The sequence below is a fragment of the Gopherus evgoodei genome, chromosome 1, assembly GCF_007399415.2.
Source record: "Gopherus evgoodei ecotype Sinaloan lineage chromosome 1, rGopEvg1_v1.p, whole genome shotgun sequence".
Lineage (NCBI taxonomy): Eukaryota > Metazoa > Chordata > Testudines > Testudinidae > Gopherus > Gopherus evgoodei.
Genome location: NC_044322.1, coordinates 281,314,106 through 281,338,989, shown reverse-complemented (window position 1 = coordinate 281,338,989; position 24,884 = coordinate 281,314,106). Strand labels below are relative to the sequence as shown.

The 24,884-nt window shown below is 44.9% G+C and overlaps 1 protein-coding gene across 2 annotated transcripts in view; it reads right to left on the bottom strand.

Annotated features, from left to right (window-relative positions):
• The window catches only part of NTN4 (netrin 4), a 95,038-nt gene extending 71,513 nt beyond the window's left edge, over window positions 1-23,525 (bottom strand). Inside the window, exons 1-2 of one of the 2 annotated variants that reach the window (XM_030548515.1) lie at window positions 22,854-23,525; window positions 16,959-17,488 (exon numbers count right to left, since the gene is read on the bottom strand). In XM_030548515.1, coding sequence (XP_030404375.1) covers window positions 16,959-17,488; window positions 22,854-22,977 — 654 coding nt within the window. In that variant the 5' untranslated portion in view covers window positions 22,978-23,525. The remainder of the gene's footprint in view (window positions 1-16,958; window positions 17,489-22,853) is intronic. The other variant, XM_030548514.1, reaches the window with a different exon arrangement.
• Window positions 23,526-24,884: the final 1,359 nt, after the last annotated feature.

The following is a 24,884-nucleotide window of genomic DNA, read 5'->3' as shown; positions in this document are numbered from 1 at the left end:
AAAGGGTCAAGCGCTTGGATAAGTGGACACCATTTATTTTTATTCTCTGCTCCATCAGAGTTAGTTCCAGAAAAAAATCTGTAGGAGCTGGTATATAAATCCATGAGGAATAAAGACAGGCTGGATGCAATAAAGCTTCATTAGAGATCATCTGAAGGCTAATCTGCCACAGCAGATACATAAAATATTAATCAACCATTCAAAGACACAAACACACACCAGTAAAAGTGCATATGTGATGCTTCAAAAGATGGTATTGTGTCAATATTTGTTGCTGAAGAGACTCTCTAACAGCAAAGAGTGACAATGAGTAAAATCCTCAAAGTGATTTATTAGCACCCCCATGAATTCATGAATAGTTAAATACAAGTTATTAACGTATTAAAATACTATAGTGGGCACTCAGCTACATTGAGGCCTTTTATCTTAATGATGAGCTCTGAACTAGGATAAGTTTAAGATGAGAACCATAACTAAGAAGTATTAATATGACCCTGTATGTGGTGGGGGGGAGTGGATGGGAGGGAGAGAGAAAGACTTTCATGTGCACTAGAGATGCTTTTTCCATCTGAGCATGCAACTGAAAGATTTTATGTCTGAGTCTTTGGGGAAATACATTTTAATTTGCATCTGACTATTTCTGACTGTAGCATCCAATTCCAATCTCCATCAATGTAACTGAGCAGTAGCTTGACTGAAGGCAGTGAAGTTATTCCGGATTTGCAACACACGAGCATGCTTTAGATCTGAACCTGGCTCCTTATACTGATCTTATTACAATTATAACGTGGTCAAACTTGACCACTTTACCAAGGCCACATTCCCCACTCCCATGCAAAAAAGACCATTAGATTGGAGGTCAGCAACTCTGCAGAGATTTCCCCCCCACACACACAGAGTTTAACCAAAGTGTTCGAGGCTGGGGACAGAGATTGTCCTCTGCACTCATCTTGGAATTTGGCCAGAGGTTTGATCCATCAAACTGGCAGATCTCAGGGATCTGATGGAAGCCCAAATCAGTTGTGCAGGGCTCCTCCTCTCTTCTTGCTCCCTGGTAGCACAGATCTAATGGAACAATGGTTGTAGTGCCCAAAAAATTCCCCTTACAGAGGAGGAGAATCTGGCTTTCAGTTTTCACTCAGACAAAACTTCCAGAAGAGTACAAGGGCTGCAACTGAGACAAGTTCCTGCACAGGGTACACAAGAAGAGGAGGATCTGTGGACTCTGTGCAGGAGCTGGCCACCACGTACCTTTTTGTATTTCCATTCTTTTCTCCTTACGAAGGGGTTAAAACACTTCCTTGGCTCACTGGTGCATACATTGTTTTCTCTTGCCCTTTAAATACTTACTTTTTATTTGAGACCAGACTGAAGTGGGAAAATAGAAACACATGCTACCAAATTGGAGGCCAGATTCTGCTCTCACTTAGAATCCAGTTTGGCAAAGAACTTAAGTGCATGCTTAAGTCCATCCCTATTCAGCAAAGTACTTATATGTGCACTTAAAGTTAAGCATGTGTTCATGTGCATTGCTGAATCAGGACCTTACATTACAGTGATTCCACAATCAACCTATTGACTTCATTGGTGTTATGATGATTTAAAGTGATAAAAGTAAGATCAGAATATGCTCTCTGCTCTCACTAGATTATTCATTATAATTTAACAGATCAATAAAAAGTCTTATTTATTTCAGCAATCATATTTAACATGAAGAGCTAATCAGTGACAGTCTCCATAATTATCATGCTTTCACAATTGAGTGCTACTGCTTTTCTCCCTGGCACCACCCTCCTCAGCTAGTGAAATCAGTGAGTTCCAAATCAGTGGAATTATACCAACTTGGTTCAAAAACTCCATTTGCTATCATTTCTGTGAGACTTTATTCTAAGAGATTTTGAATATCTATACTGAAAAACCTATATCCATACACAAGAAAAAAATCTCATTTACTGCAGGACGGAACCAAAATGAAGAAAATGCAATTCTTGCTTAATTTCATGCCTAACCAACAGGTCCCTTTAAACTATTAACATATGTTTCTTGCACAAAAAGTTAGTCAGTAGCCAGGAGAAAGGGGACAGCTTTTTCACGTCAACACTCCGTAAAAGGCAGCTGTACGGTAAGTTATATTGAAGAATAATGGATCAGTCCACATGGGATTTGCATTCCTTTGTACTACATGTTCTTTGGGGTCTGTGATTAAGTATAAACAACTCTTCAGAATCAGTAGATAGTTTTTCAAGCTGATGCAAAATAGAGTGATTGGACATTATGCAAAGCCCATGCAAATATGTTGCAAGCAAGCAATTAAATCGTAAAATGCAAGCTGCATCATGACAACAATGAAGTGCCTGATAATGACTCTCCACAAGAAATTGAATTTACTGTCAGTTTGATCCCAGCTCTTGAGACACAATATACTTCTATGAAGATTCAGTCAAAATTTATTCAAATGTTAATGTTCCTAAATGTAATATTTGAAGAATGGTTAACTTTTAATTGTGCAGTCCTATTTATAATGCATCAGCGCATCCTTTGTGTATATTGTGGAGTATTCTGTTGTATAAACTGTGATAGCTAGACATACATTAATTAATAGACAGAAAGATGTTAACATTATTCAGGCTGCTGTCCATTGTTATGGAAATCTGTTTCATCATTACCACATTAACATAATCTACATTGTATTAAGCTCCAAAAGTTCTTCTCTTAGTAGACTGTACTTCTAAGGCCTTATTCTCCTCCCTCTTACAGTGGTGCATATCAGGAGCCAATGAAGTTACCCCAGGGTAAAGCAAGAAGAGAAGTGAGAGAGAGAGAGGACTGTCCGAGTTTCCGGGCAGCTGCACCTGTATTTGTCCTTGTGATCCAATGGCACCAAATTTAGGCTTCTTGCTCTCAGCTGTCACCATTCTTGGGTGGAGACCCACATCTCTCTCCCTCCTGACCAGGGGTTCTAAGGCTGCATAGCTCCCTGCCTTACTCTGTGATATCCCCAGCAAGCCAGATGGCCTAAAAGGCCAGTGCCTGTGCTTTGCTTTCTCTGCGAAGGCTATGATGAGTGTATTGCAGCAGATGTGAGGTACCACACAGCTCCTTCTAAGCAAGCACATTTATTCGTATGGTAAAAAACACTGAAACAATAAAAGAACATACACACATGCTAAAAAGCTGCCTCACTCCCACCTCACCCCTTGTCCAAAGCCCCCGCCCCTGCTCCGCCCTCACCTCGCCTCTTCCCACCCCTGCTCCACCCCAGCCCTTCCCCACTCCACCACTTCCACAAAGCTCCCGCCCCTGCTCCACCAGCTCCCAGCTGGGCCGCCGGTGAGTGTGGGGGGGTGGTTCCCTCCTGCCCCCCAAATCCCAAGGCTGGGAGCCAGGGGAGCAGAGCGGAGCAGACTGAGGCCAGGTCACTCCACTTCCTGCCACCCCATGAGTGCAAAATCGGGCCCGCCTTGCAATCACTGGGCAGCAGGAAGTGGAGTGACCCAGCCCCAACCTGCTCCGCTCTGTCGGCTCGTGCTGGGGGGCGGCTTCTCCCCTGCCCCCCAAGCCTGCTCCTGCCCCCATAGACCTTGGGAGCAGCCCCCGCCCCGGAGGCCTGGGGATGCCCACCCCGCAGAGGCCTGAGGCCATCCCCACACACCCCCCCGTACCCCTGTGGCGGAGCTGTGTAGAGCACCACAATGTCTAGAGGTGGCCCTGAAGGTCTTTCAAGAACATTTCAGGAAATTACCATATTTGTCAATCAGGCTTATAGTATGCGCTCCTCATTCCCACACTCACTCCTCAACTCATGTTAAGCAAATGTACATGCTGGCCCTTGACTGGGAGTTGGGTCTTTGGTGCTAATTTCTCCAGTGGACGTAATTTCAGAAACTGACTAGGAACCATTTTACAAGCAGTAACTCAATACAATGAATGAGTCAAATTCTGGACAGTTATGTAACTAGCTACAAAATGGATGCACATTAATATTGTGGAAGCAGTATTTGCAGACTCCTTAGCTTAGAATCATAGAACTGGAAGGGACCTCAAGAGGTCATCTAATTCAGTCCCCTGCACTCAAGGCAGGACTAAGTATTATCTAGACCATCCCTGACAGATGTTTGTCCAACCTGCTCTTAAAAATCTCTAATGATGGAGCTTCCACAACCTTCCTAGGCAATTTACTCCCGTGCTTAACCACTCTGACAGTTAGGAAATTTTTCCTTATGTCCAACCTAAACCGCCCTTGCTACAATTTAAGCCCATTGTTTCTTGTCCTATTATCAGAGGTTAACAAGAACAATTTTTCTCACTCCTCCTTATAACAACCTTTTATGTACTTCAAAACTGTTATTATGTCCCCTCTCAGTCTTCTCTTCTCCAGACTAAACAAACCCAATTTTTTCAGTCTTCCCTCATAGGTCATGTTTTCTAGACCTTTAATCATTTTTGTTGCTCTTCTCTGGACTTTCTCCAATTTGTGCACATCTTTCCTGTGGCGCCCAGAACTGGACACAATACTCCAGTTGAGGCCTAATCAGCGTGGAGTAGAGCAGAAGAATTACTTCTCATGTCTGGCTTACAACACTCCTGCTAATACATCCCAGAAAGATGTTTGCTTTTTTTGCAACATCGTTACACTGTTGATTCATATTTAGCTTGTGATCCACTATAACCCCCAGCTCCCTTTCTGCCGTACTCCTTCCTCAGCAGTCATTTCCCATTTTGTATGTGTGCAACTGATTTTTCCTTCCTAAGTGGAGTACTTTGTGTTTGTCCTTATTGAATTTCATCCTATTTACTTCAGATCATTTCTCCAGTTTGTCCAGATCATTTTGAATTTAATCCTATCCTCCAAAGCACTCCCAGCTTGGTATCATCTGCAAACTTTATAAGTGTACTCTCTATGCCATTATCTAAGTTATTGATGAAGATATTGAAGAGAACCAGATCCAGAACTGATCCCTGCGGGACCCCGCACATTATACCCTCCCAGCATGACTGTGAACCACTGATAACTCCTCTCTGAGAATGATTTTCCAACCAGTTATGCACCCACCTTATAGTAGCTCCATCTAGGTTGTATTTCCCCAGTTTGTTTATGAGAAGGTCATGCAACAGTCTCAAAATCCTTTCTAAAGTCAATATATACCACATTTACCGCTTTCCCCCTATCCACAAGGCTTGTTACCTGTAAAAGAAAGGTATCAGGTTGGTTTCACACAATTTGTTCTTGACAAATCCATGCTGACTGTTATTTATCACCTTATTATCTTCTAGGTGTTTGCAAATTGATTGCTTAATTATTTCCTCCATTATCTTTCTGGGTACATAAGTTAAGCTGACTGATCTGTAATTCCCCAGGTCCTTATTTCCCTTTTTATAGATAGGCACTATATTTGGGGACTTCCTCTTTGATTTGTCACCATGCACATCTATAATGGAATAGAAATAATAACAATATTTTGTGCTTCTATTTTCACCAACTGTGTTCCCTTTGCAGTCCCTCCCTTCCAGAATATTTCTGGCAAAATGTCTGGACTATGCTTTCTGATCCTAGACCTCACCCTGTGACAGCTTTCCATGGCTCATCTCTGCACTGGCTGGAATTAGAATTAGGGTCAAGATCTTCTGCCCCTTGCTCTCCTTCAGCTCAGGGTTTTTCAGGTGTGAGTTTGTATGTCCAGGCCTGATAGAAAGTAGCCCTCCTTTACAGTAATTGTGTTGGAGAACACTTCAGTTTATCACAGTATACTTGTGCAAATAAGAGTAAACTACATAGGTTACAATAAATCACACAGGATCAGACTATGCACCACTCCTTTGCAAAGGGGTTTGGCCTGGTCTACACTACACGTTTATACCGAATTTAGTGGAGTTAAATTGATTTAACCCTGCACCCATCCACACAACAAAGCCCTTTATATAAAGGGCTCTTAAAACCGATTTCTGTACTCCTCCCTGACGAGGGGAGTAGCGCTGAAATCGGTATTGCCATATCGAATTAGGGTTAATGTGGCCACAATTAGACGGTATTGGCCTCCAGGCGGTATCCCACAGTGCATCATTGTGACCGCTCTGGAAAGCCATCTGAACTCGGATGCACTGGCCAAGTAGACAGGAAAAGTCCTGGGAACTTTTGAATTTCATTTCCTGTTTGGCCAGCGTTGAGAGCTCACCAGCACAGGTGACCATGCAAAGCTCATCAGCACAGGTAAAAATGCAGTCTCCTGAGAATCGAAAAAGAGCTCCAGCATGGACCACACAGGAGGTACTGGATCTGATCGCTGTATGGGGAGAAGATTCCATGCTAACAGAACTCCGTTCCAAGAGACGAAATGAAAAAACATTTGAAAAAATTTCCAAGGCCATACCAGGTAGTCAGTACAGTGCTGTGTGAAAGTTAAGGAAGTCAGACAAGCCTACCAGAAAACCAAAGAAGCAAACGGAAGGTCCGGGGCAAGGCCGAAAACATGTCACTTCTACGCTGAGCTGCATGCAATTCTCGGGGGGTCCGCCACCACTACCCCACCCCTGTCTGTGGATTCCGAGGTGGGGGTGGTAATCTCAGCCATGGTTGAGGATTCTGTGGACGGGGAAGATGAGGAGGAGGAAGAGGAGGACGAGCTTGCACAGAGCACACAGCACTCCTTTCTCCCCAACAGCCAGGAGCTTTTTCTCACCCTGACGGAATTACCCTCCCAGCCCTCCCAAGCCACTATCCCACGCAAAGAAGCCATGGAAGCGACCTCTAGTGAGTGTATCTTTGTAAATATAAAACATGGTTTAAAAGCAAGCATTTTTTAATGATTAATTTGCCCTGAGGACTTGGGATGCATTCGCGTCCAGTACAGTTACTGGAAAAGTCTGTTAACATGTTTGGGAATGGAGCGGAAATCCTCCAGGGACATCTCCATGAAGTTCTCCTGGAGGTACTCCAAAAGCCTTTGCAGAAGATTTCTGGGCAGGGCAGTCTTATTCCGTCCTCCATGGTAGGACACTTGACCACACCATGCATGTAGCAAGTAATCCGGTATCATTGCATGACAAAGCCTAGCTGCGTATGGTTCCAGTGTTTGCTGGTATTCAAGCAACATCCGTTCTTTATCTTGCTGTGTTATCCTCAGGAGAGTGATATCGTTCATGGTAACCTGGTTGAAATTCAGGAATTTAATTAAGGGGACAGAGATGGCCAGTCCTACTGGGCTGTTTGCTTGTTACTTAAAAGAAATCCTTCCTTGCAGGTAGCCAAGCACGGGGAAGGGGGGCGGGTGATTGGCACTGAGCTTTTTTGCATTTGGCTAGCAGGGATCTTCCCTGCTACCAGCCACGTGGTGGAGGGGGGAGGTGGGTGTTTAGCAGTGATCTTCCATGATACCAGCCACGCGGTGGGAGGAGGGGTAAAGTGATCATCCCAGAGAATTGGATGGGGGTGGTGGTTTCTGCTGCTGCATGTTAACAGGAAAGAAGCAGCACTGAACCGGCTTTGCTTGCTATTTGGTAAAGGAGAGCGCTGGATATATGAAGGCTGCAGAAGCCGAAAGACAATGGCTTACCATGGCCGCATGCAAGCCAAATTCTGCTGCCCGGACCTGCGTCTGTGAGATCTCTAGCACCAGAGCCGCAGGCACTCAATATTAAGATGCAAAATGTGACCTTGTAGTGAGATCACACGTGCTATGTAAGGTGAATAGTGTTGTTCACTGTGAAAGAGTATAAGCATTGCTCTGTAAAATGTATCTTTTTAAATACTTCTCTCCCTTTTTTCCCCTCCCTTATGCAGCTGCAAATTTTTCAAGCCTCTCCACTCCATCCCAAAGGCTATCTCAGATAAGGCAGCGGAAAAAAAAGACGCGAGACGAAATGTTCTCGGAAATCATGGAAGTGACCTGCAATGAAAGAGCTCATCTGAATGAGTAGAAGGACATGGTATCAAATTACAGGAAAGATGCCAGTGAATGTGAGGACAGGAGGGACGCTCGAGATGAGAGGTGGCGGCAGGAAGATCAGAGGTGTAGGCAGGAAGATCAGCGGTGGTGGGATGCAACTCTGGGGCTGCTGCGTGATCAAACTGGAGCTTCAGAAACAGCAGCAGGATCACAGAGTGCAGCTGCAGCCCCTGTATAACCAGCCTCACCATGTTCCACATCCTCCTCATCCAGACATGTGAGAACGTGTAGGGGGAGGCTCCGTGCACCTGCCCACTCCACCCCCATGGACAGCCCAACCAAAAGGCTGTCATTACTTTGAAATTTTTTTCCTTCTCTCCTATCCTCCTCCCAAACCACACCCGGGCTACCTTGTCAGTTCTCTCCCTCTTTTTATAATGAATTAATAAAGAATACATGATTTTTAAACAATAGTGACTTTATTTCCTTAAGCAAGCTGTAACTGAAGGGGGAAGGTGGGTTGTTTACAGGGAATGAGTCAATCGGGTGGGGGAGGGTTCATCAAGGGGAAACAAACACAGCAGTCACACCGTACCCTGGCCCGTGATGAAACTCATTTTCAAAGTTTCTCTGATGCGCACCGCTTCCTGGTGTGCTCTTCTAATCGCCCTGGTGTCTGGCTGCGTGTAATCAGCGGCCAGGTGATTTGCCTCAGCCTCCCACCCCACATAAAGGTTTCCCCCTTACTCTCACAGAGATTGTGGAGCACAAAGCAAGCAGCAATAACAAAGGGGACATTGGTTTGGCTGAGGTCTGAGCAAGTCAGTAATGTGCGCTAGCGCGCCTTTAAACAGCCAAATGCACATTCTACCACCATTCTGCACTTGCTCAGCCTATAGTCGAACAACTCCTGACTACTGTCCAGGCTGCCTGTGTATGGCTTCATAAGCCATGGCATCAAGGGGTAGGCTGGGTTCCCCAGGATAACTACAGTATTTCAACATCCCCAACTGTTATTTTCTGGTCTGAGAAGTAATTCCCTTGCTGCAGCCGTTAAAACAGAGTAGTGTTCCTGAAGACGCGAGCGTTATGTACCCTTCCTGGCCATACCACGTAGATGTTGGTGAAACGTCCCTTGTGATCCACCAGTGCTTGCAGCAGCACCACTGAAAAGTACCCCTTGTGGTTTACGTACTGGGTGCCCTGGTGCTCCGGTGCCAAGATAGGGATATGGGTTCCATCTATCGCCCCACCACAGTTAGGGAATCCCATTGCAGCAAAGCCATCCACTATGACCTGCACATTTCCCAGAGTCACAACCTTTCGTAGCAGCAACTTAATGATTGCTTTGGCTACTTGCATCACAGCAGCCCCCATAGTAGATTTTCCCACTCCAAACTGATTCCCAACTGACCGGTAGCTGTCTGGCGTTGCAAACTTCCAGAGGGCTATTGTCACTCGCTTCTCAACTGTGAGGGCTGCTCTCATCTTGGTATTCTGGCATTTCAGGGCTGGGGAAAGCAAGTCACAAAGTTCCATGAAAGTGCCGTGACGCATGCGAAACTTTTGCAGCCACTGCGAATCGTCCCAAACCTGCAAAACTATGCGGTCCCATCAGTCTGTGCTTGTTTCCTGGGCTCAAAATCGACGTTCAATGGCTAGAACCTGCCTCATTACCAGCAGGATCTCCAAAGCGCAGGGGCCCGTGGTTTGAGAGAATTCTGTGTCCATGTCCTCGTCACTCTCATCGCCGCGCTGTCGTAGCCGCCTCCTCCTTGCCTGGTTTTGCAGGTCCTGGTTCAGCATAGACTGCACGATAATGCGCGAGGCGTTTACAACATCCATGATTGCTGTCTTGAGCTCAGCAGGGTCCATGCTTGCTGTGCATTTGCAGTTCACCCAGGAAAAAAGGCGCGAAACGGTTGTCTGCTGCTTTCACGGAGGGAGGGGTGAGGCTGTACCCAAAACCACTCGCGACAATGTTTTTTGTACATCAGGCACTGGGATTTCAACCCAGAATTCCAAGGGCAGGGGAGACTGCAGGAACTATGGGATAGCTATCCACAGTGCAACGATCCGGAAATCGACACCAGCCTCGGTACATGGACGCACACCGCCGAATTAATGTGCTTAGTGTGGCCGCATGCACTCGACTTTATACAATCTGTTTTTAAAAACCGGTTTCTGTAAAATCAGTATAATCCCGTAGTGTGAGCAAGGAGCTTTCCCGTTTATGACCCCAAACAGGGACAGAGCACAAATGAAGGCTGTTTTTGGTTACATGAGTGCAAGGACTGCACAAGACCAGTGTTAGCTACCCGAACTGGGATGAGGAGGAGATAGAGCCTATGCCCCATCACTTTCCACACTGGCCACATGCTGTACTTTCTTAAGGGGTGAAGCAGTGGCTGTTGGAACTTCAGGAGTCAATGCACACACTTCTTTGAGTTGCACTGGACTGATTCTTCATTCCTCGCACCTTGTTTTGCCAGTTACACCCACTCTGGGGAGAAAAGGAATGGGAGACTGGTACCTGGACAGAGCAGGGAGCAAACTGGAGAGGAAGAGCTGAGGCTGGAGAGGGAGAATCTATGGAGAATCTCCAAGGGTAGGGATCTTACTCTCTGCTGCCTTGCACCTTGGGGAGTCATTGGCACCTGTGCAAAGGGAATCAAAATGGGTGTGAAATGCTCCCACCAGTGTGAGTGGAGAATTCTGATTTGGTGGTGTTTCATATACATTGTGTACCAGGTGTAAATGGCAGTGAATATAAAACACTGCCAAACTAGAATTCTCCACTCACACCAGCAGTAACATTTTACCTTACAGCTAGATACAAATATACCAGTTATTTTCATAGGAAATTAAGAAATTTTTTTCCCCGTTTCCTCTGAAATTTCCTGGAGAAGTTTTTTGGTTTCTTAATAAAAAAAATTAAATCTAAACCTGATAAATATTTGGTTTTCAAAAAAAACATTTCTGTTATAATTTTCCATCTTTTGTTTAAAATATTTGGTTTAAAAAAATCCAAAAGATTTTAATCACAAATTTCAGTTTTTCATGAAAAACTAACAAAAAAATTATCAAAAATGAAAATTCTATGACAGTTTTCACTTTTGATTAAAAGCCGTTTATCTTTGCTTCTCAATGAAAAAATGTTCACTAGCTTTATTTTACCTCCACTTTGCCCTCTCCTTCTCCCATCTCATCTCTCATTCTCCAGCTTGTTCCCTAGTGTCCCACCCTGGTCTCTCCAGAGTGGATGAAAATAAATTGACAAGATGCAAAGTACTGGAGAATCAGATCCAGCGATTTGCAATTGCCAGAATAGAAAGTGAGCAAGTGAAGGTGAGACACATAGGAAGAGAACAATCATGAAGCTTAGAATGAGATCAGCAGAGGATGCAATTGTGGAAATGAAATGAGCAAGCTGCAAAATCAGGGAGATCAGCGGCTGGTGGCAAGGCTGATAGGCTGTGGTAGTTGGGGTGTATTACGATACAGGGCTGGAAGTGTTTGTGTTCCGCTCTGGAAGACAAGTAGACACATCAGAGGATCCCAAGATTTACCCAGAGAAGAGACTGGGAGTGGAGTTGGAACAGGAATGAAGCTTCATCCATTACCTAGTCTTCTTTTCTTAGTAGAGCCCCGTTACTTTTTCAACATCCCTGTGCTCAGCTCCCAGTCACAGTGCCAGAAAGGGAAACACAAAGCCGCTCTATTAAAGAAAAAGATGAAAAGCAGCTCCCAGGGCCAATTCCACAGCTATTATTTCTCCATAAATGTTGAGCTTTGTGCCTTAAAAATGAACCTACGGACTTGGCATTTTGCCTCTTGTGGTGTCATAAATCTCTGAAAATCAGCATCAAGGTAAAGATGCAAGTAAGGGAGGTTTTCTCACATAAGAATCAGGATAGGCCTGTTACTAGCCCAATTTTTATTCATAAAGCCTTGTCTTTAAAAATATCTGTATTTTGGCCCTAATTAATTGCTTGAGTCGCCTTAAAAAGGAACATTCAATGAGTGTGCAAAGGTTTGAGTTGCTAAAGCCACTGCTGGCTTATACTTAGGACATTGGCTTGGAATAGGCTTTCATTTGCATAAAAAGTATAGCGCAAAAACACAATCCTTTATTTACATAGCATGGAAGTGCACAGAATCTTCAATTAAACTGTAAGATCCTCATGACAGGACCCATCTGCTAATCCACTTGGGCCAGGCCCGATCCTGATTTTCCTCTCTATCTAGCCTCTCACTGACCCCTCCCCTGTACTGCTTACTTGGTTCTATTTTCTGAATCTAGGGCTGAAAAGTTTGTTGATTATACCACCTTCAGGCAAGCTCTTCTTACACAGTATCTCAAATCGCTGTTTCTTCTAGGTATTAAAGGCTAGATCCACAAAGAGATCTTAGGCTCAGTATTGGCATGACCAATTTTAGGCACCCTACTGCCCATTAGAATCTTCAGCCCTAAATTAGGTGAGAGGCTCCTTATACAATGCATGGGGACTGGAGAGTTAGGCATCTAAGAATGGGAGTCACAAAAGCCAGCTCATAGAGCAGGGAGTCACCTTAGTACCCAGTAGGAAATGGCAAGGAGTGGGGGGTGGCTTAAGTTTCACCTGTCAAAGGGAGTTAGGTTGGGAGTTACCTACCTGTGGACTCCACTTGAGATTCACAGCCAAGAACCCTCTCCTGGAGTTAGACACCTAAGCCTTTCTCATTGAAAATGAGATGATGGTACGGCCCCCTCTCATTCAATAGCTCACTGGTTAGAGCCCTGATCTCAGATGTGGGAGATCCCACATTCTAATCCTTACTCTGCCTGAAGTAGGGCAGCAACTTGAACACAGTTCTTGCATCTCCTACAGAAGTGCCCTAACCACTTGTTTAGCCTCAGATGGAGCACCCAAGCTCTCCCACGGAAGCTGTTCCATTTTAGTTGATAAGCCAGTGAGAGCATGCAAATGCTTATGGCCTAGTTGTTACACACTCATCTGGAAGACCCAAGTTCCAATCTCTGCTCTATACCAGGTCTCAGGATATGAGGTTCCACACTCAGAATCAAAGACCATTTTTAACCATTTGGCCCCAAGTAACTTGTCCAAAGTCACATCTGTCAGTGATAAAGTCACAAACAGAACCCAGGTACTTTGACTTCCATTCCCTTTCTTTTTATCTTTAGACCACACTGCCTTTATACAGGCACACACAGCCTGTGTTTTTGTACCTCGACTACTATATATGATACTGAAACTTTTTCAAGTGGTGCTCCAAGGGGCTTGTGCACAGTTGGCTGTCATGCTATACAGCAGTTGCTTTATATTAAAGAGACCTGTGAGCAGTACGGAGTTTACACTGATGTTTTAAAGAATACTGGGCCAACTTAGCTGCAATTAAATAATACCCTTTCAAGCTAGATATTTTAAGATGGCTGCATATTTGAAACTACCGTTTCAACTGAAACTGTTTCCATATGTCTGAAATTAGGTGCTACGATTAGTGGGAGTCGGCAGTGCATAATTCAAAACAGCACACAAAACTCTGGTATTGCTTTAGGTGAGATACACATTGCTATTGGCAGTTAGAAGTAATTGCTGGAATGTAGCACGCTGTAATAAATTAAATGTGATATATGCTAAGCATGCATGCTTGCCATCTGGTTGCCAGAGAGTTGCTGTTATTACTTTGCACGTAAATACAAGTGATGTTTAAATGCAGGGAACTGAAGTGTGCCATATGCATAAACTCCCTAATGATTTAGGGGTCCAGTCCCCTCGACTCAACATTTGTTTTAAAGTATGATATAATGAGACAATTTGGAATTGGAGGTCTCCTTTCTTTGCAATTATTACAAACTACAATAAAATGAAGCCAACATATTAGACACTGCAACAATAAGGCCATTCTGTGAATGGATTGCTTTGCTACCTGGAATACACTGAATAATACTGAATTCCTCCCCTTACCAAAGGTATTTGCTGATTTCTACTTTTAGGACGCTCAAGCCTCAGAGCCCTGCAAATTTGCAGATATCTACTTTATATCTGTAGATGTGTATGGACCATATTTGCGGATGAGTGCAGATTCAAATTTTATATTCAGAGCCAGCAAACCTGCGGACATCTGCGGACCATGTTTGCGAATTGTAGATCGGATGCAGATACAAATTTTGTGTCCACATGGGGCTATCAATCCCTTAGCTGCTGCACATGCAGAAATTCCACTGACTCGCATGCAGACTGACTTGGCCTGTATTTGCACACCTCTATGTGGACACACTTTACTGGGATGACTTCAGTGGGATCTGTATACACACATAGTAGCTACAGAATCAACCTCAGATGAGCCAAATCCTGCCATGGTTTACACTCTTTGCAAACCCAAGTCAGGGCTGAATTTCTTCTCTCTGAGCATCACTTGTAGAAAGGTTACCAAGGAATCATGTGAATGAGAACACACAAATCACACTCTTCTGTGATCATATTAGAGAGGTCACCAATCCTGGTGTAGCTATCGCCATAGGGCTCAACATTACATGGTAATGTATTATGTGACATTACATAACCTTATGGAGATGGCACATAACTGGTGGAGATGCTGAGAGCCTCAGAAAACTCCTCAGTTTGGCACCTCTTGCTACTTCTACTGCAGATTCCCTTGTTTAGTGAGTCCCAACCCCTGCATGAGGGGAAGTTCTTTCTCTGCTTTTACCAAAGGAGGGGGAGCAAGAAGCAGTTTTCCCTTGTAATCTCCTTATTTTAAACCTTAATTGGATTAATAAAGTAACTGCTAAGGACACCGGCCTCTTCAGTGAGCCTAGAGGCTTTCATTCCTTCAATGAAAAGAATGCACTTAAAAGTTTCTCTCCAGACCAGAACAGCTGCTGCCCTCCCATGACGTTTTACATAGAAGGGTGCATTTTAGTGACTAGACTTATGTACTCCTTTGGACAGGTACTCCTTACTCATTTCTTAATCAAACTGGTGCCCAACCCTGGAGAAAACTAACTGAATAACTCCAGTGATGGCTGATATTGTTTGAGTTCACGTGTATTGTTAATTTTTAAACAGTGACAATCCTTATGACCCTTTAGCAAAGCAATTGCTTTCAGACTGTGGGTTGGATGCTCAATTGGAGTAAATGGAATACTGATGTGTGCCAGCTGAGGTTCGGGCCCTTTAAATTCAAACACTATCAAAGCTCTGCTATTGAGCTAACATCTTCTTCTGTGAAGAAAACAAACAAAAAGTGAAAAACTGTATAAAGAATCCTTCCTTCAGATGCAAAATTTGAGGGAAATTAAATCCGAACTTAATTTATTCATATCTGATCCTTTCATTTAAAGATCAGGTTTTACACTGGGATATCTGTATGTGATTTTCACTGAATTCAGTGAGAACCACATATGGCTATCTCAGGGCAAAATTCTCACTGAATTCAGTGTGAATTCCATGAATATATCCAAATTTGGCCCTAAATGTCTATGAACTGAATCATGAAACTGCTGGGATGAGAGTGGGAAACTGTGTCCAAATAAATTTGTTAGTCTCTAAGGTGCCACAAGGACTCCTCTTTGTTTTTGTGAGGATTCTGTATATCAACAGATGATTTACTAAGGCTTAGTCTACACCACAAAGTTTTGCCAAGATAGGTAAGTTGGCTAGAAGTGTTGGAGGAAAAATCATATCGCCAGCTGACAGAGCTATGCTGGCAAAAACCCCAGTGTAGATGCAACTATGCCAACATGAGTGCTTCTGCATAACTAGTGTCATCAGGAAAGTGGTGTTACTATGCTGCTGGAAAAACTCTTATCGTATACACTGTGTTTACACTAGAGGGCTCTGCTGGCATAGCTTTACCAACAAAGACTTTGTAGTGTAGACAAGCCCCATTTACTTGGAGATGTATACTGATCCCCAGCACGATGGCACGGGGAGCCTTACTTCAAAGAAAATAATCAACACAGTCTAATGGAATAAAACTGATCTTTCTTTTTGTTAATAACTCGTCCTATTCTCTATTTTATTCCAAAGGAAAATCAAAAGTTTGATCTAACAAACAAAACACATCTGAAAAGCACTGTAAACTAATCATCTACCTCTTGAAAGACCACTAGAGGGAGCAGATTTTACCAACAGTCCACCGAGGATACCTCACCACTAATGAAGGTGTAAACCCAGAGATAGCACCACAACGGATCTTAATTTTTGTATTAGGGTTTCATTAGAGGGAATCTCTCAGAAAACTAGCTGAATTATCAGTGTAAGCAAAAGAGCGCATTCTGTAGCAGATCTATATGTTCTTTATTTGCTGTTGTTTGTAATCTCTTTTCAATAGTCATTTTTCTTTTAGCAAATGTGATTTTTCCCTTCTATTTTTCTTTTGTTTACCTCTTTTTTACATATTAGTGTCCATGCACATAGCATGTATGAGGGAGTGGGGTTTCTTACTTAACTAGTATGTCCTTCTTCCACAGAATTACAGGAAAATTATAGGGTCAATGTAAGCAGTGGCTCTTTTTGGTTTGTTTTACTTTAATTCGTTGGTAACAGTGGTAGTTATTTAACAAGGACATAGACCCCATCAGTTGAAAAATAACCCCATTTCTGTCAAATTTTGACCTATTGTTACAAGTAACATTTAAAATTACTGGAACTGAAAGAGAATGGAGAAAATTATTTTTCTGTTTTCTCCTTCCATCACATTTGTTTACTTTCTGAAATTAACAATATCTTTGTGTGTATGCCAGTTTCAACATTTTTCCAGTATAGTCAATTCACCTGTTGCTTGTGTGGGTCTTTCACAAAACAATACCGGAGAGAGAAAAACATTTTTAAAAGTAGGAAAACGTGATTGTAAAACCACACAGATTGGCAGAGGGGATCGGGGACAGGTGTAGTACTTGCAACTACTTTTAACTCATTTCCTGAAATTAACTAGATTTCAAGTTGACAATGGCATTTTAAGACGAGAAATATAAATTCTGGAGCAAAGGTTGTAAAGATTATGAAGAGACTGAAGTCAGGGCCAACATTACTTGACAGTATCCCTTTAACATGCCAATGAACTTACCTCTCCCCCAGTGCAAGGAAAGGGACTTGAATATCTTGAAGTGCAAATTGCTCCTTTCTTTGTCACATCGTCCTCTAGGCCAAAAGTTGCTGAACAGTTAGTGGAAAAATACTTGTAAGGCTTCCATGTTTTCCCAAAATCCTGGGATCGCTCCAGAACCATGGCTGCTGGCCTTGGTGACTTAAACACCATGATTATGTGAGTAAAGTAAAACTCAGCTTCCAAATCCAGCTGGATCCTCTCCTTGTGCACATCCTCAGCTGACTGCCACCATGTGCGAGGCAATCGGAAGGAAGAGTCAGCCATTGCAGAGGGCGGGTGAGCCAGATGGGTGTGAGCAGCATTGCATTTGTCACACTTGGGCCGCTTGCATGTCAGGTCTGCATTCTCACTATATGAACAGTAAAACTCGGTGGAGTTGTGCCCACACATGGAATCTGTCCACAATCTTCGTCCATGGGCGAGGTTTCCCATTCGAGGGTTGCATGCTTTTTCGCAACGGGACCCAACTCCAACAACACTGCTCAGTCCTAGGTGAAGAAAAGTACAGGTTAAACTAAAGCAATTGATCTTTAACAGCACTGCTCTCAGAAGACTGCATGGTTACCATTCAGGTTACCATGTGAAACAGCTCCCTGTGTAATCTTCACACAAGTGTAGCTAAATCCTGCACTGGCCAATGCAGAGATCAAGAAGAGAAGCCCAGAATCAGGGGCTGAAGGGAGCTGCTGCAGACTAGGGCAGCCCTCAGGACTGCAACTGTTTCAGTGGCCCCTACAAGCCAGAGAACATCTGGAGCACAGGCCTGCCCCAGCCATACTTCCTCCTGGTCCCAAAATGCTCCACTGAGGGGCGCTTACAACAGCCCTACATCCCCTTTGCCTCAGCCTAGCTCCTTCTCCCTCTACAGTGGATGCTACATTAAGCCCAGGGGTAGTGGATGCCCCCTAAGGCTTAGTGTGGTAGACAAGGAACGCTCAAGGGTTCCCTGGAAACCACATGCAGGAAAAAGTCCTATTGGGTAGTTTCTAGGGAACCTTGAGGGTTTTTTAGCTACCACAATAAGCATTATGGAGCACTCTCTGGTATGGCAGCCACGTCAGTGGGGAAAGGGAATATTCCCTTCTCTTGCTACTCTGTGTTAGGGGGAACCAAGCTGCTTCCTGAGCTACCCCAGAAAACACTGAGGATTTGAAGTGGGGCAGTGACCCTCTCTGAATACCCACAAAGATGCATATTTCAGGGTATGGCCCAGAAAGACACCCATCCAGTCACAAGACAGGGAGGAGGCCACGAAGAAAGCAGTAAGTAGCGTGGAAGTTGGGTGGTGCTAGAGTTTACTGGGCAGATGAGGTAGCTGAGTTTTGGGTAGGAGACAGGGAGGCGAGTTGTGGAGGGCTATTCAAGCAAGGTGCTTCAATATTCCTTCTGAGCCTGGAGGTTGTTTGCATAGTAGGAAAACTGAAGCATCCCCTCCCCAGGTGCTGCAGAGGTCAGGATTTAGCCGGTACACTGGTTCATATTTTGGAAGTTTGTTACTAATGGTGTGTAAAGAAAAAATTCCACTGTTGAAATGGTGCTGGCAAGTTGCCCTGTAATTTAGTCTACGTGGTTTTTGTTCAGGTTTGCCTAGAAGTCTTGTTGATTTAAAACTCATGCAATTACAGTGTCTACACAGAAAATAAAATCACCACAGGGGTTCAGTATGAAATCTTTAGCAAAGTTACAGTCATGGTTTAGTAATTTTTATTATAAACTTTCCACCTATTAATGAAGCTGACAGGCAGTCAGGAACTAGATTGTATTTTATGACCCATAGCCATTTAACTTAAAAAAAATAAACAAAACAGCTATGATGACTTGAAAATGAGCATGCCAAAACATCTGAGGTGCATAATGTGTTCTTTATCACTGGGCCAAACATACACAATAAGCTTTATGCACTAATGATTATGGTTTCTTCTTGGTCTTCTTGCTAAGTTCAAGAGTCATTTTGGTTTAATATCCAATACATCCTTTATCGGGGGGCTATTTTTGTTATTCAGTTTTGGTATATAGCAGTTGCACTGGAGTTCTATCCTGCATTAGCAGAGGGGTAGATTTAATGATCTGATAGATTTTCCCTCCCTCCATTTCTAATACCAAGGGTCTATGCAGGTTTTTTATACAGATTACTTAGAAAAGCTGTGGAACATTGTTTATAAAGCACTTACAAATGGACATTGGCTACAAATATCTTGGAAAGATTTTAATGATCAAAATACTCTGTGAAATAATGAATCCCCTACAGGGATAAGAAATTAAGTGCATTAAAAAGGACAGTTGCAGGCAAGAACTAAAATAAGACAGTCTCAGCTCAAATTTACAAAATACACTTATGCCCATAACAGTGAATAAATACAATTGCAAAATTTACAGAACAAAGTACTGACCAAACATAAACTAATCAACACAGCTCTCTTGAGAGATAGGGAAGTAAGTATTTTACCATGTGCGTTAACAGTTAGCAGGGTCAGCTCCAGCTTTTTTGCCGTCCCAAGCAGTGAAGAAAAAAAATAACGATAAAGCTGGGATTGGTGACACTTAGGTGGCAGCTCTACCACGCCACTTTATGCTTCAGTGGCAATTCTGCAGCCGGTCCTTCCCTCTGAGTGGGACTGCGGGACCTGCCACCAAATTGCTACCGAAGACCCAGACATGCCGTCCCTTTCCATTGGCAGCCCCAAGCACCTGCTTCCTTCACTGGTGCCTGGAGCCAGCCCTGTCAGTTAGGCCTACGATGGGCTGACTTCATGTGTTGGCTGCTTTCTTGGATTCTTTAGCTACATTATTGTAGTGAAGTTACCTGTTAAACAGCTGAATGTTTACTGTAGCACCCTCCACCATTACATTTCAAATTACTGCCTCTAATAGAAAGGACTCTTGTGAAGAAATAAATATATCAGTTCTTAGTCAGGACTCCAATATAATTTTTAATGAGTATCCATATTGATCAAGTGCTATCTTTGTGCTCAAAATTGTATAGCATGTAGAGGAAAACGTGGACTAAAATCATTGCCCTGCTAAAGTCAATGGGAATTTCAATGGAGCCAGGATTTCACCTATAAGTTCTGCCCCAAGGCTCTTGCAGTAACTGTTCAGATGCACATGCATTATATTTAAATTAACAAATGGATTAATGTAAATAAAACACTTTCTGTAGACCTTTGGTAGGCCTGTCTCTTTGGGGCTCTGTCCTGCAGAGGTCTGAGCTTGTCCATGATGTTCTGAGCACACAACTCCCATTAAGGTCTACGGTAGTTGAAGATACTCAGAAGTGGTTAGCTTCCCAGGGGCTTTGAATCAGGCCCATAGTTTTCATTCCTCATTTGGGAGTGGATCCTGCTCCCACTAGAGTCTATGAGGACAGGTTCAGGCTGTTGAAATTCACAAGCCATTGCTTCTTATATTGGGGGAAAAAACAAAACCTTTGAATAATAGGAGGCTTTTTTTCAAAGGAAAAAAATGAGAATGATGGATGCAGAATGCTGCAATTTGTGAGATATGACAGTTTTCTGGCTTAGTGCTGTTTACCACAAGAATGCCGCAAAATTGACAGATTGAAGCATAAAGATTTTCGCACCGTCAGCCACAAACTCATGTCAGCTCTTCCACTACCAGAAAGGTGCATCTCCATACCCCTTAATGGTTATGCTTAACCATATGCTATTTCATACCCTATATACTGTACATATCACTGAACAGCAATCTTTAATAATGGACAAGAGCACACAAGGTACACCAAGACTCACCTGTAAAATATCCAAGCCTAACGTATGCGTCCTGTTTAAGCATTTTTTCAGTTGACACACTTGCCTAGTAACATTTCATGTACACCCTTGCAATTGATTATATGAGTTTTCTATAACAGGCTGATAATGAGGTTTGTTCAAAAAGAAAATCAGCCCTCGGCTTGAAAAAGCTCCAAGAAAACATTATATAAACAGTTTATATAACACAATATTAAAGCCTAATTGTGATGTGTTTTGAGATCCTTGTAAGTGCAAAGTGTTTATTATATTAAATACATTTGGCAAGGGTGGGAAAGGGGTTTAAAGCTTTAACTGTGTGCTAGTTTTGCCAACAGTACTTTAAAGATAATAATAAGCATGACTAAAAGCTTTATTTACTACATTGTGAATTCTGCTTTCCTCACTCCCCTCTAATACTTAAGTAATGGTGCCTACACCAGAAGGATAGTAACTGACACCCCGATTGTCAGAGCTACATTGTCTTGTAGATCTTAGCTGGTAAGATTCAGAACAAGCAGTAACGAACAATCTTAGTGGTACACAGTTGTACTATATGCTAACCAGATACCAAGGAGCTTCTAAATAAATAAGTCAGCCAAAGGGAGTGAATGAAAGCTATCTTATCTTTAATTCAGGTAAAGGTGCTATAAGCAACATGAGCGGAGGCACTGTGGGGTGTCAGTGCTAAGGGTCAGTAAAGTCCAGGCATGTTTATCTTATTTGAGATCTTTAGACTGCTTTGCTTGTGCATAAACTTGAAGTAGCAGTTACTTCAGAAAGAATGCACGTGTCTGACTTTTCCCTCTGAGTCAGATGTGATAAAGGGATAGTGCATAGGAATTACAGCTGGAAAACACTTATCAGGACACCCACTCCATTGCCTACCAGGGCAGCTACAGTGCACTGTTTGGTGCTTTGCCCAGTCTAATTCTGGCTGTCTCACATGGTGGAGTTTCCTAAACTTTCAGTGTCAGGAAGCTTTTCTTGGTGTTCTGTTTAAATATTCATTTTTTCACTTTCATTCTCATTACCTCCAAACTATTCCAGACAGTCACCATGTCCCCGCTAAGATGTTGCTTAGCCAGTCTGTACCTACAGTATTTAGCCATTGAAAACTCCCCTTACTGCTGAGGCTGAGGAGATGGACACAAGACTGCTGGTGTGCATCTGCAGTATTGGATGGGAAGCAGTGTGACAAGCTACCCCATATGGAATGTAATTTGCATTCCTGAAAATCAATTCTGGCAAAATGAGAACTGACTTGGGAAATATGCCCATAGTATGTCCAGGAACTAGCAGGAAAGGAAAGTTAAAAGGGAAAGAAAGGTGACTTGAACCTAGAACATTTTACTGTTTGAGGACCGCTTTGGGAGGAATCAATAAAAACCCAAACAAAACAAAAGAACCTGAGATGTGAATGCACACTTCTCAGAAACACTGACTGTTTTTGACCATGGAAGAGGCACTTTTTCCCTTTAGAGGTCATTCCAGCTATAGCTAAAATAATCCAAGCTCCTTATTCTCTTTCCTGCTAAGGAAGCTCCTGTTCCCTGTATCCATAGGCAGAAAAAGGGTTGAGTTAAAAAAACAAACAGCTTAATGGCATTAACCAGTATGCTACATTGTCATCTTTCCCTCTTGGACGAACTGCGTCTTCCTGATGTCTTCCCTGGCTCTCCCACTTCACTTGACTTTTCACACTCTCTTAGGAACTTGTTAAAGAGCCGATCACATTTTTAAAAAGCGAATGTTACATCTTTTCTTTGAGCGGCTGCTAAGGAACATTGAGATCCGAAACCTGTACAGGAAAAGTCTAAGAGTGTCTGTTCATATACACAGTGGTGTACATTGCAAGTAAAACTCTTCTTTGTTCGCTCTGAAAATGATAATCGGGCTAGAAAGAAACACTTTGATCGTTCAGTTTAAATACTGCCCTTAACCAGCGGTTTACATATATTTACTGCTGTGGAAGGAGGAAGACAGGGAATATGAAGCGATTTCGCAGTCTGAAACTGTGTTCCACAGCAGCTTCAGGCTTTATTCCTTCCTAAGGTTAATGATTGGGGAGAGGGTTTAGAAGGAATGAAAATACATCAAGACTCACCTGCAGCTACAGCAGAGCAGCGCAGAAGTACAATGAGCCAGATCCAGCTCTCCATGGCCAAACTCCTGGTCAAAGTGCATGAATCAAGGAGGAGGACCAGGAGCCTGGAATCTCTTCTGCACATGAAGAAGGTTCTCCTGAGCAAATCCTTCCCGGCAGGTCCTTCATTCGCCACTCACTGGAGTGCTAAGGGCTGGAGCCTCCCCCCCGAGTCTCCCCCGGGGAGTGACATCGCGGGACAGCTGCTGGCTCCTCCAGCCCCCGGGGAGCCGCGTGCCTAGCTGAGAACATTTCACTTCCCCGCGGGGACCCGCCGGGCTGCTGCTGCTCCCGTGCAGAGCATGGCACGCTGAACTCTCCAGCCCTTTCACTTCCCGGCCGCCGCCGCCTCCTGCGGCTGCTTCCTCCCAAGGGGAACTTGCAGGAGGTGCATTTTATTGCATTGGTCCCGATCTCTGTGCCAGCGGCTCCCGGGCCCCCTCCCTCGCTGGCTTTCCCCTCAGTTGACAGCCCCTGGCTCCGCGGGCTGTAGCCTCGCCGTACTGCAGCGGGAGCACGGAGCCAGCCAGCGCGAAGGGACAGGCTGCCGCTCCAAGGGGCTGGGGGTTGACACCGCCCCCAGCCACATCTCCTCCAGCGCAGCTACCGGCGCCCGCCACGCACCCCGCCTCCCTGTGCCCCGCGGAGCAGCCTCCCTCAGGCCGGGGCGAGCAGCCAGCTCCGACTGCCAGCTGCTGGCGGGAGCGTTCCGGGGCGCCCGGGCTCACCCGCCTCAGACCCGGCGTGCTCAGGGCCCTCCTCAGTCAGATGGACCGCGGGGGGAGGGGGGGGGCACTCGGCCAGTCCCAGCCTCCCCGTCTTGCTCCCACCAGCGCTTCTTCCAACCACTCCGCCCCGCCCAGCTAGTCCTGTTCTCCCCTCCAGCCCAGCTAGCCCTTCTCCCCTTCCCCCTCCAGCCCAGCTAGTCCTGTTCTCCCCTCCAGCCCAGCTAGCCCTTCTCCCCTTCCCCCTCCAGCCCAGCTAGTCCGGTTCTTCCCTCCAGCCCAGCTAGCCCCCTGCTCCAGCCCAGCTAGCCCTTCTCTCCTTCCCCCTCCAGCCCAGCCAACCCCCTGCTCCTTTCCTGCTCCAGCCTACCTAGCCCCCTTCTCCACGCCCAGCTAGTCCTGTTCTCCCCTCCAGCCCAGCTAGCCCTTCTCCCCTTCCCCCTCCAGCCCAGCTAGTCCGGTTCTTCCCTCCAGCCCAGCTAGCCCCCTGCTCCAGCCCAGCTAGCCCTTCTCTCCTTCCCCCTCCAGCCCAGCCAACCCCCTGCTCCTTTCCTGCTCCAGCCTACCTAGCCCCCTTCTCCACGCCCAGCTAGTCCTGTTCTCCCCTCCAGCCCAGCTAGCCCTTCTCCCCTTCCCCCTCCAGCCCAGCTAGTCCTGTTCTCCCCTCCAGCCCAGCTAGCCCTTCTCCCCTTCCCCCTCCAGCCCAGCTAGTCCTGTTCTCCCCTCCAGCCCAGCTAGCCCTTCTCCCCTTCCCCCTCCAGCCCAGCTAGTCCTGTTCTCCCCTCCAGCCCAGCTAGCCCTTCTCCCCTTCCCCCTCCAGCCCAGCTAGTCCGGTTCTTCCCTCCAGCCCAGCTAGCCCCCTGCTCCAGCCCAGCTAGCCCTTCTCTCCTTCCCCCTCCAGCCCAGCCAACCCCCTGCTCCTTTCCTGCTCCAGCCTACCTAGCCCCCTTCTCCACGCCCAGCTAGTCCTGTTCTCCCCCTCCAGCCCAGCTAGCCCTTCTCCCCTTCCCCCTCCAGCCCAGCTAGCCCCCTGCTCCTAGCCCAGCTAGTCCTGTTCTTCCCTCCTGCCCCAGCTAGTCATGTTCTCCCCTTCCCCTTCAGCCCAACTAGCCCTCTTGCCCTTCCCCCTTCCAGCCATCCCCTCTGCCACCAATTATCCTTCTTCCCTCTCATAGCTCTCCCAACCATCTGTCTCCAGCTCAGTTATCCTTCCTACCCACTTCCTTCCTTCAGCCATCACTACCTCCAGCCATTTTTCCCCAGCAGT